This window comes from Pagrus major, chromosome 23 (genome assembly GCF_040436345.1).
Source record: "Pagrus major chromosome 23, Pma_NU_1.0".
In the NCBI taxonomy this organism is placed as follows: Eukaryota; Metazoa; Chordata; class Actinopteri; order Spariformes; family Sparidae; genus Pagrus; species Pagrus major.
Genome location: NC_133237.1, coordinates 26429005 through 26441544, shown reverse-complemented (window position 1 = coordinate 26441544; position 12540 = coordinate 26429005). Strand labels below are relative to the sequence as shown.

Genomic DNA, 12540 nt, shown 5'->3' with positions numbered 1-12540 from the left:
AAGACGGTCGGACCGTTGGAGAGTCAGGACCGCTGTATTAATTTGCCAGAGTGGGGAAGGAATTAAAGACCTCATTGTGGAGTGCTGCTATTACTCTCTTTGAAAAATGAAGCTGTTCTCCCACTGTTTTTCTATTAGTGCCAGTGGAGTGTGTGCCCATCTGCGTCCATACGGTGGATAGGTGGCTTTTAATAATGCATGTTTTCATTCATTTTTAAACTCAAGGGGAAAGACGTCCGACGGAGAGGCAGCGGTGTGATGGTCGCTGCCACGGCTGCACATGAAATCAGGTCAGGGGCCACAGCGATTGAATCTCGCTCCCCCCAGTTCCCCCTCAAGGTTTCCTCCATAGAGACAGGAAGTAGCTGCACTCGAGGCAGATGACTTCCTGTGGGACGGCCATGCCTTGGGACTGCGCTGATTACAGCAACAGCCTGAACAAACACGGACCAATAAATCACTCTCCCACATTGTCAAATCCTGCACACAACAGTGCAGCACATTTGTTATTTTGTCGTGCCGAGTGTGTGTTTGTGCATTCATGTATGTGTGCGCTCATGTGTGTTTCGACATGAAGGTGCACGCATGCATATGTATGAGCGAATGCAACGCGTGGCGTGTATATTTCCATCCGGTTTGCCTCCCTGCTAATGTATTAGCAGGTCATCTGTTTTCCAAGACGAAGCTTCGACACATCAACCAGCTGCTTCTGTGTCCACTGAATGATTGTGGGGGACACTGAGGGCTGAGGGACGGCTTCCTCTTGGTCGCTCGAGACCTTCGTGCACACTCAGCCAGTCTGAAGCAGTGCAGCGGCCAGTGCCAAAACTAATGGCAGTAAAGCACCAGGGGCTGGCATGACGGGTTGAGTGATGGAGCGACCTGGCCGGGCTTTGGTCAGGGGACGTCGGGGTGCAGGACTTAGCTGGAGGTGGCTGAACGAGTGTGAGAGACAAACAATATCACTCAGAGCGCAGCCCCGGTCTCGTCTACGGTGGTGGATGTCGCCACAATAAAAAACAGTGAAATACTGTCCTATCATGCGGGCTGCTGTGTAAGCCATATATCACTGGGTTTCGTTCCCAGACACTGGTCGTCGTCGGGGTGAAAGTGAGAGGCAACTGTCATTGCTGCCGTGCCCCGCTGTCATCTCGCTATCTCAGCAGACGGCAGAGCAGGGGGAAAAAAACGCAGCAGAATCAAAGGGACAAATTACATCCTCCCACAAACGTTTGGACTAATGTCAAAGTGGGGCAGCGTGGTAATTTCAGCATTATCTCCACAGCGGCCGCTCTTTTCTCTGTCAAGGGCGACGTGCAGCAGGGCCGGCCCCTGATGTGACCCTGCCTGCACGGACAGCTCCGGAGGGACAGCTAATCCCTTTATCTGCTGCCGCTCCTCTTATCTCCCACACGGTGATGGCTGGGAGGAACCGGCTCCACTCAGGCCCGCACAGACCCCCTGGGGGCAGGCAGGGATATCCCGGCCAAACCCTCCGAGTGTACACAAACACAACACAGGAGAGGGGTAGCGGGGAGATGGGGAGGAGGGGCTGCAGAAGACAAGCCACCTCAAAAACCCAGACAAATCTAAAGTAAGAAATGACCTAACTTGACACGGGACACTGAGCCCGGGTCTGCCTCTTTGCCAAAGTCTGAGATCATAGGAAGGGAGAAGAGAGAGAGGAGGGAGGAGCTGAGGGGGTTTTAAATTTTGTTGTTGGGTTTCTTGGCACAGTAGACAGAGGCCTAATCGACGCCGGCTTGGCAGCGAGGCTGGGAGAACGCTGGGGGCTGAGGAGATCACGTTTTTGTCTCCAGGGCTGGGCTTTTTGTCTGCTTTACTTCTGTTTCATCTAAGCAGGCAAGAGGAAAAGCCAACTGTACTTACATAGATCTCTGCACCATAGAAGCCATCTTGGTACACCACCCTGTGAAAGGAGAGAACAGGAAAGGGGCGTTAGTTGATTTCGGCGTACGTGCCACTGATGTTCTCACTATTTCAACCTTCTGTGGCTCCGTTGGGTCAGCTCGCAGCAGCTTTAGTCTACTGTACCACAAATAATGAATGACACATTAAAGGGAAAAGTGCAACCGTTTCACATCCCCGTCCAATTTTCTGCTCTGGTAAAAATTGTTGTCTTTCCAGTTGCTGCAGTGTTGTCAGGAGGGCTGGTGGCGGCGAGGGAGAGGAGGGGAGGACAAAAGAAGGCAGCGAAGGAGCTCCGTCACATGACTCCGCTATATAAATCAACCAGCTGCCATCAGTAGCAAAGGGCCCCGTAGTGGGAGGGAGGGGAAAGGGGACGTGGGATTTCCAGTTCCCGGCTTCAGCGGCGAGTCTCTCTGCAGTAAGACGGATCCTGATCTAATCACAGATAGACAGCTATACTGGGCCCTCGGCCGGTCTCCGTCAGACCTCTCCCACGGCCACACAGACCACTGCTGATAAGAGACGAGTGTGAGGCAGCGCTGCACAAAGCCAGGAGATCAGCATAGGCCCTGGTCACAGTCCAGTGAGATCTGCCCAGTAATACGCTATCTCAGCTCTCTACAGCTCTCCCTGTGGCTTTGTTAGTTCCTCCTTTGTCAACAGACAGCGTACAAATATAAGGATGAGCAGAGTACATACCTAGATACCAACAATGATTCTACTCCCCAAACACACCTCCAGGAGGGATTATAAAGTAAATGGTCTGCAAAAACCTGAGACCAGCATTATTACTTAAAAACAAACCTACATTAGTTAACTCTGTTTTTCAAATTAAACAGATTTCTATAATTGACAATGCGTGGTCTAATCCTATAATAACGAGGGCTGACCGAAATGCTCTGAGGATTCAGAGCTTCTACAGTTGCCATGGTAAGCAACATCTAAATCCTCGTGTTTCTGCGTCGACTGCAACAGAAATGAGGCAATAGACGGACAAAGAACAATAAATGGACCTTATCTGTGGCGTTCAGTCTAAAAACCTGATTTATCACCCTACTTCCTTGTTGAACATGAAGTCAAGGGTCTTGAGACATGATCACATCAATATCTGCTTTGAAATTGTAATATTACAACGACCGGCACACCTAAATTTAGAAGGAAATGCAATTACAGCTTGTTCAACTCCAACATGTGATTGCAAACAGGTGTACAGTCAAACACAACTAAGGCTATATTCAAACCTTTTTCTTTTTTCTTTTTTTATTTGCATATCCAGATTGATTTTAGGAAGTCTGGACAGCAAAAAAACGCATGAAATGTAATTTTTACAGATCAGATCCAAACTAATTGTGGAGGTGGTTTGAAATGCGATTCAAATCCGTTTTCTACAGATGTGTCTCAGTCCGGATGCTCTGGTGTTCATATCAGATTTCAAATCTTTTTGCCGGTCACGACGCAACACAACAGCGACAACATTGAATCAAAGGCAGAAAGTTGCGGCAGATTTTTAAAGTGCATCGGCTGCAGAATCGATGCTGCTACGAGAAAAGCTTTATGGGAGACAACACAGAGAACTGTGGACAATCATGTTGAAATAAAATAGTGTGATTGTTGTCAGATGATGGATCTCCATTTCTCACACTTCTAGTGTTAGAAAGTCACCTCAACACTGTATGTAGTTACTGACGCCTACGTTGTTACCACAGCAACACAAGCTGATAGGTTGGTGATGTCTGGACACAAAAATCGATCTGATCACTTGCAAGTAAAGGTCTGGCCCTATCTAAAGTAGGGCTGCAACTAACAGTTATTTTCATTATTGATTAATCTATTGATTATTTTCTTGATTTATTGAATCGATTAGTTGTTTGGTCTATAAAAAAATGTAAAAGCCCAAGATGATGTCCTCATATGTCTTGTTTTGTCTGCAAGCCAAAGATCGTCCGTTTACTGTCATCCAGGGTTGCAGTGGTAACTGGTTTCAATGTATAACGTGCTATGAAAGTTAGTGTACAGTTTCATTTGCTTATCTACACTAAATAAAATATATTCAAAGTTTATATCACTTTTCACATCGGTCAGGACAACATTTTGTGTGTTGCATCACTTCTTGATACAGTGAAACTGATATTTTCTGATTTATACTGTTACAACCCTATTGTCATAAAGAAACCAGAAAATATTCATATTTAAGAAGCTGGAATCAAAGATTTTTGACTTAGTTTTCCAAAAATGACTCCAACAGATAAATTGACTATCAAAAAAGTTGACGCCTCATCAATCAATCATTAAAGCTCACGTCTGAAGCGCTCATTGTTGTTTTTCTGGATTCAGGTTATAGATCTGATACTCACGCTCCATAAGCTGGGATTGGTGGTGGTGGTGGAGCTGTGCGGAACGTGTTGTACACAGCCCGCCCTCGACCTCGCAAGTGGGCACCCCTATAGGCCACCGTAGCGCCTGTGGCAGGGTAGGGAAACCCTGTGACTGGAAGGAAACACACGAGAGAAGAGAAAATGACTTTCAGAGAACATCCTCGGCTTGGCATTGCTTACCTTATGACAGAATACATTAGAGAGAGACGTGTGGCACTGCTTTCCCTATGACAGAATGCATTATGGGGAAGACAAGGAAACAATAGATTTAATCTTTTCTAGGTGCGCCTCATCGAGCACTCTCCCCTTTCCCAGCTCGCTGCTTTGTGCCGTACTCAGCAAGGATCCACATTTGCTGTACGCATCCTTTCCTGATGCCTGGCGAGGGGCAGCCTTGAAGCATAGGCAGGTAATGGATGCAATACCACTAGTTTCGCACCACGGCTTTTGCATAGTTTAGACACAATGGGCTAGCAGCGAGGAGAACAGTGGGAGGGTGGACGGGGGAGAGGTAGAGGGCGTTTCTAGGTGTTGGCGAGAGTCAAATGGGAGGTGAATGTTGTTGAACAACCTGACTAGATGTTCAGAACTTTCCCCAAGGGGAAATGGAGCAGATGGGCCGGACAGCCAAGGCCCAAACCTCAGCATGACCCCCATCTCCAAACCCATCTGGGAGCGTCTTTAGCCAATCGCACAGCTACATATGTCCTCTGCTGACGGCTACGGGTGAATCCGAACGGGAGGGCTGGGGTGAAAGCGTCAGAGGTTGGTGTGATGGTGCGACAAAATGCCCGCGGTCACAGATTAGAGGACAGACGATGTGATCCTCGGCTCTCTACTTAACCTTCAATCAGTCCAGTGGCTGTCTGATTACAAGCTGTGGAGGTGCATACAAACACTCCGGACTCCAGACATGATTAAGTTGGCCTCCTCTATTCCAGCAATCGAAATTCCCTCACATCCCCCCTTCGCTCTGCTCCTCACCCTCAGCCCATCACAACGCAGTCATCCCCATTATTCTTCATCCCCAGCGACGCCCCCTCATCACCCTCCCCTCACCTTATTCTTTTTTTATTCATTTCCATGACATGTTTTGGGTGAATTCATCACCGACCACTTCAGTTTCTCCAATCAGACATCACTGTGTGATGGGGCTCCTGTCTGGTCTTGTTGGGGTGGGGGTGCGGCTCAGTTGGGGTTAATAACATGAATCCAATGTGTTTCAAATGAACCCGCTGCCACAAAGGAGACGGCAGGCAGTGCCTCGCCATCGCAGATAAACTCCACTGCAATGAAGATCCATGGTAGCTCGTATATAATCACGGCGTATATGTTCCTGACGTGCCGGCGTTACCGTGCCGTGCGCAGCGTTAACCCTGCAGGTGGACGAGGCCAGTGAGCGCCCTAATGAACGATGCACACCCGAGCCCCGCTGCTTCAATAAAGCTGACAGGGAGACAGATTAGTGGTGCTTTTAAAAACACAGAGAGCCAGGTTTAATGTCTTCTGCCATTAACATCACGCTCCATTAGTGGGTCCGCACACATATTCAAACTCTGCGTCTCATTTGGCCAGGTAACGCCCACATAGCTCCCCTCAACACACCCGCCAAGGTGCATGGCACTTTGTTTGCTGCCAGCGTACCAATAGACTGCCTGGACTCGCAGGGTGCCCCCTTTCCCCCAAGTGATTTATAATGCTGACCTTGACATTTAAATTAGTCTCTTTTTTTGGAGCAGTGGACATCTGAGCGCAGTTGCTAAAGGGCAAAAACAATCCTCTTTGATAGTTTCCGAGGTGTGTGTTTTTTTTCCGCCCTGCTCTTAACAAATCACTACTGTTTCTGGGCCCCAGAGAGTCCAATTGCCTCTTTTCTTTCTTTTTTGGAAATTTGTATGCAATATGCATGCGGTGATGTATGTGAATGTAAACTTATAATGAGTTGGCGATAGGCTACACTGCTTCAATAATAACCCATAAATCAAAGGCACTGTCACACCTTGGTAAGCCTGTGAAAAGCAACAACAGCCACGGTGTATGAGAGCACAAACCTGGTCTAGCCACCAAAGTCAAACACCTTTTTCCGGGAGGGGGGCTGGGGGAAAATATGAGTTATGCGCTGGAGGGCGGCGGGGTCACGCTGCACCTCATATGTCATACGTGTCAACTTGAGAGAAGCTCAATACCTGCAGAGCCAGTTGGACCTGAGGTAATCCAGCTCTGTGCCAATGATGGGGTCATAACCGGCTCCCATAAAGAAAGATCTGATTTTCCACAAGGTTGATCTCTCTAATACTTCCTGCTCAAATACATCGGGCAATGAGCACTTAATCCACGCACTGGGGACCAAAAACAGCTTAATCTAATCAAGAGTCTGGAGCTTAATTATCCCCCTAACGTACACTCCGACAATGAAAGGATCTGTCTACATATATTAAGACGGCAATTAGCCTTTCTTTTTCTGTCATTTACACAGCTGGTAGCTTTCCTCACACGTCCTCAAGAAAACTCCACCTTTGTAGCACAAAATATGAACTGGTGAATGAACAAAATTCTCATCTCCTGTCTCCACGGGAAGGAGCTGCAGAGGAGAGACTCTCTGTTTAGCCTGAGGGGAGCGACCATATGAGAGGGGGTTTCTAGGTGGCAGCTGTCCACGGTGCTGAAAACATCCAACACGAAGAAGGATCCAGAAAAGTTGGCCAATTCTGGTAAAAAGCGCTCACAGTGCAGAATGTACTGCGAGCAGATCTGCCTCTCTTCTTCATTCAGTTCCATTTCTGCGTGTTTTCATCCAACATTCATCTCTGTGACTGATTTATTATTTAGTGTAATAAATGACAAAGTAAGTTTAAATCTGGAAATGATCCATATTTGATCACATACACGCACAGATACATGCGTGCACAAAGATAAACATGTTCTTCATCTATGTAGATACAGGGTTTGGTAGTAACAGATGACATGTAATCAGGATTACCTAATCAGATTACAAAAGAGTAAGCAACTATAAGCATTAGACCGTCATCGATACTGGATTTTTGGGGCTGACACTGATACTAGGGAGTACAAAATGCAGATAAAGGTATATTTTGGCCGATTATAAACATGTTTTCTGTAACAATCCCATCAAGCACACAGGCGAGTGGTGGAATGTAACTAAGTACATCTACTCAAGTACTGTCCTTGTAATTTATTTAAAGGTTTCCATTTTCTGCTACTTTATCCTTGCACTTTGCATTATGTATTTTTTACTGCTGCGTCAGAGTCAAAGTAGCACATTTTAAAATTATTTTATTTTGTCGACAGCCGAATTAAAAACACACTCTGATAATCAGAAAAAGATCAGATAATCAGCCAGGCCAAAAATCAGTTGACTGATAGTATACAGTATATACATACATGTAAATATATGTATAATTTACTTTTACCTGAACTTTTTGATACTTAAGTACATTTTCTATCATATACTTTTTTTCATCAATGAAAAAGGAACTTTTTACTTCCTAGTATCAGTGTCTGCATCTGCCCCAAAAATCCAGCATCAGTTTAGCTCTAAAGTACATAAAGTATTCAGATTACTTTTTCCAAACATTGCCACGTAATTTGTGGTCAGTAACTGATTACATTTGAAAGTAATCTGAACCAACCCTGCCCACACACGAACATGCTTATCAGAAACAATAAATTAAAACTTCATATAAAGATATATATCTTCAGCTGCACACCCACTCCTTGCATATATAAATATAAACTGTATATGCAGACAGGTCAACATGTGTCTCTAATAAAATAAAAACAGACCAGGACGACGACAGTCAGCTGGTTGTTGTTATATATGAACAGATATATATAGACGAGGCGGAGGAGGACAGATTCTGGGGTTTGCTCTACAAAACTTTTCATGTAAACCAGATCAGCGCTCAGTAAAAGAGGACAAAGGTGAGCGCAGACGCTGGATGCCTACCAGCTGCCACACACTGTGATTTGTGCCATTGCCATGTTTTATTGCCAATCCCTCCATTTGACTGGGAACCCAATCACCTTGCTCCTCTTTCCTGGACCACCACCACCCCCCCTCCTCCCTCCATCGGGGCTCTGGGGGAGGTTTGGGTGTTCGGTGGTAACAGAGGACATGGACTCTGGGTTGGCGCCGCATGCCTGTACCCTACTGACTACTCCACACCCCCACCCCACCTCACCACCACCCTCCTCCAGCGGTAGGAGGAGCCAATCTACCCTGGAAGAGGTTAAGAGCGAGGAGCCGGCATGAGGCTCTCATCCGTCATTCTCCTGAATGGGTTTTGAGGACAATAAACCTGTAGCGCCAGGACGAATGGAGACGAAGTGTGCTGTCACCGAGCCAGGATTTATGGCTCCCAATTTCACTGATCTCCCGCACAGAAATGAGGACTGATAAACAGTGATTAATCGCCTTTATATCCCATTTTACTCCCACCAAAAGTATATTAACTGTAGCTATAATGATTTTGGAATACGTCCTGAATCCTGCGAACCTGATTTTTGTTTTCTTTTTTTTCCTCTCTGAGAGGTATGGATCATCACAGGCGAAGGCTCACGGTCAGGGTGTGTCTTTTTTTGTTTTTTTTAAAGAGCTCAAACGGCCTTTTGCTGCTCATCAGGGCGGTTTTTGTTTCAAAAAATGTATCTCTTATTTATGTTTCCCATCTTCCCAGCTGGCAAGCATATGTTGTCGTTTAGGCTTGGCAAACTCCAGTGCCATGTCAAGACGACTTGAAAAATTAGCAGCCAATAAATCACCCAACCCCTCCTGCTTCCCCTGCCTGGAGTGGTGGACCACACTCCCTCTGATTTATGAGATGATTTGGGAAGTGTGTGTGTGTGCGTGAGTGTGTGTGAGTGTAAAATGAAGAAAGTGTGCATGAAAGAGGGGACATGTATTAGTGTCTGTGTTCTACATAGGTTATCTATTTCTGTGTGCAGGAATGCTTTGGTCTGGTTTGGTCAGGGGATAGTGTTGTGTGTGTGTGTGTGTGTGTGTGTGTGTGTGTGTGTGTGTGTGTATATGGGTCAGTGACTGATTGTTAATATAAGTTAAGACTTACTTAACGTCCAGATTTTTAATTTAGTGAAAATTCCACCTGACCACGGCGTAATGTATGTGTATGTGCACCCACAGAGGCATGAGAGCGTGTTTGTGTGTGTGTGTGCATAATTATCAGGGGGAAGTAGTCGAAATCAAGGGAGTGTAGGGGGGGAGGAGGAGGAGGAGGTGTGTGGGAGGCAGGGGAGGAGGCATGGAGAGGGTGAGGGGTTGGGGATGAAATAAAAATGATAGATGACTGCTTTCTGTCATGGACAGTTATTTAGAGGTTCGCCGTAAAGCTGTCCGGGGAATGAACAGATTTTAGTCTAATGAGCAGAAAGGAAAGCCGTTAAAGTGGCGCGATGTGCTCAGCACTTCTTCCAAATGAAATAGTACCATTTCCCCCTCATTAAAATGCAAAGGGTTCATATAACATACAGCAATAAAGCTGGCATGTCGAGGCAGGGAGAGATAGGGAAAACCCCACTGAGCTCATCACATTCCTCCATTACTGAGACCAGAAGGAATAGCGGCCTTCGACAGGGTAGGTGCCAACAATATCGCTCACTCAATCTCCCTTATTCGGTTAGCTCTGTAAAAGTCAATCTGGCGCACTTGGCAAATCCATCCACAGCAGCAGCCTCCACAATCTGATAACAGTTGCAGGGGCGCTTGCTCTTGAAATCATTTTTTTTTTCAGCTTTACAGTTGCACACCGCGCAAACAATGGCTCAGGCTCCCTCAGCCACTCAGAGAGGCTTGGATCATCCACTGCTTATCTGGGCCCCTCTCAGATTCACTTTGATTTGAGGGGAATTTCATGTTCAGTAGGTTCAGGATGAGCCCGATTGTAGAAATTCAGGGGGTCAGATTGGGATTGGCCGCGGCTGATAGTGGCCTCAGGTACGGTGCGGTGCATGTGGTGGAAGGCAGAGAACGAAAAACACTCAGGAATTCGAACTGCGGGAGCTGGAGGTGACTTACCGGCGTACAGTTCAGGACCGTAGACAGCTCCCACCACTGGATTCAGCTTCCAGCCTGCAGAGAAAACACAAAACACTCAACTGAGAACAAGAACAAAATGGAAATGTTATCATTTTTTATGGTTTTAAGATCCAGTTGGGGCTCTTACCGTTCGTGTAAGGGTTGGCAACTTTCTTGTTTGTCATCACTCGTGCTGTTGCATTGTTCACCTGTTCAAGGCAACAAAACACACACAGCCCGTTATCACTGACCTTCACATGTATTAACCAGATATCCAGTCTGATGGGCTAAAAGCAGGCAGCAAACCAAGACGACTGAAGGCAAAAATTCATAAAATAATAGATAAATAAATAAATGATTATGTAAATGTTTGTAGCACTTTGGCGTGATTGAGTTTGGGTTCAGCCTTTTCATGAATTTATTCATCGTTTCAATTCTCTTACACATTATTAAATTACTGGCAAGAAGAGGGGAAAGCATGCACCAATTACCCACAGGTATGAATAAAAAAAAAGGAACATCCTCCAAATTCAGTAATTGGTTGGATAAACAAATGGATTCCAAAAGAAAAACACAGACAGTGCTTTGATTTTTCTTCTATTGACCTGATGAGAATGACTGAGTGGGGGCTCGGCTTCGTCGTAAACAAGAGCAGAATTAGAGCAGGCGACACTAAACGATGGTGACAGGGGGGATGCAGGTCTTCTCAGATTTGACAGGAACCCAGAGGATGATGGCATGCATTCATTCTGCATTGTCAGGTAATGATGGACAACTGGCGTGTTCAGGTTGACATGTATGGATCCCACATTTTCTACTGAGGAACCAAGTTATACGCACCATTATGCATGCATGCATCCAGGCACACATACATTCAGGGATGCAGATCTCCACACACACACACACACATACAGCACCCACATGCTAATCCAGGGGTTTTATAGGTAGGAGGCAGCAGGCAGGAAGGAGAGAAAGATTTGAAAAAAGGGAAATGAAAGCACCTCTATTTTGCGTCCCTCTACGATTGTACCGTTTAGTTTCTCCCGTGCACGATCAGCATCTGTGCTTGTTTCAAAAGTTACAAACCCAAAGCCCTGAGAGCGCCACGTTAGAGACCAGCAGAGAAAAACAAGGGAGAAGGATGGACACACACACACACACACACATATTCAGACACACACGCACACACAGAGAGAGAGAGAGGAAAAAGAAAGGGGAAGGGAGGAGAGAAGGGAAAGAGAGGTGAGAAGAGAGGAGTAGGTGAGCAGCAGCGGCGGCAGAGTCGAGTTGTAAGCAGCCAGATTAATTAGAGGCAGTTAGTGAGGCGTCAGGAAACAGCAAACAGAGAGATCCGAGGAGGAGAGGATAACGGTGACATGACCTCACACAACAACACCAACAAACCTGCCTGCTTTACCCAATTAAACAGCACAGCACCGGTGCCATGGGTGAATGTCAGGAAGCCGTGGATGCAAAACACTGTGTTAGCTGCCATAATAGTCGTATAATTATCTACACAACTCCGGCAGCGCGGCCGCTCAAACGGCCCGTCTGCCTTTGAAGAACGTGGGCAGCGGGAGAAGGACTGCGAATCCTCGGCGGAGAGATGTTAACTTGATCTCTGACTATTTCTAATGCACTGCTCTAATAAGTCGGACATTTTTATGGATGCAGAATTACAGCGGCCCATTGATGCGAAAAAAGTGAAAGGTGTCACCGCAAATACCATCCTCTGTGATAGAGAAGAGCGAGGATATTGACTTTAAACCCCGACCAAAATATACCCAACCTCTCATTTCCATCTCCCTCCCCTCCCCCCCACAACTCTCTGTCTCCCTCGCTCCCCTGGGGGGTTTGTCACTTCCTTGAGTTATGTGGACTGGGATGCTGGACCTGAGCTCTATAGTGGAAGCATTAAGATATGCTGGCCAAACAAGTCCCATTCCTTTGGTTTCTATATATACTTCTAGAGGTACGGGCAGGGGAAGAGGGAGCATGGCCGGCGCTGCCTGATAATTGCTTGAGGATGTAATACATGTGAGAGATGGCGAGCGGTGTGATCTCGTATGCATACACAGGATCTCCGGGGCTGCTATTCCTAGCATAAATAACACGGGACCTGTCCTTGGGGAAAGAGAGATAAAGAAATAAATTCAAAAAAGGAATTGAGGGCAAAATTAA

The 12540-nt window shown here is 46.3% G+C and overlaps 1 protein-coding gene across 1 annotated transcript in view; it reads right to left on the bottom strand.

Annotated features, from left to right (window-relative positions):
- Positions 1–12540, bottom strand: part of LOC141019425 (RNA binding protein fox-1 homolog 3-like) — an 86424-nt gene that overhangs the window by 7188 nt on the left and 66696 nt on the right. The window contains exons 5-9 of the mRNA XM_073494337.1: positions 11361–11453; positions 10508–10568; positions 10360–10413; positions 4287–4419; positions 1891–1930 (exon numbers count right to left, since the gene is read on the bottom strand). Of these exons, the coding sequence (XP_073350438.1) occupies positions 1891–1930; positions 4287–4419; positions 10360–10413; positions 10508–10568; positions 11361–11453 (381 nt within the window). The remainder of the gene's footprint in view (positions 1–1890; positions 1931–4286; positions 4420–10359; positions 10414–10507; positions 10569–11360; positions 11454–12540) is intronic.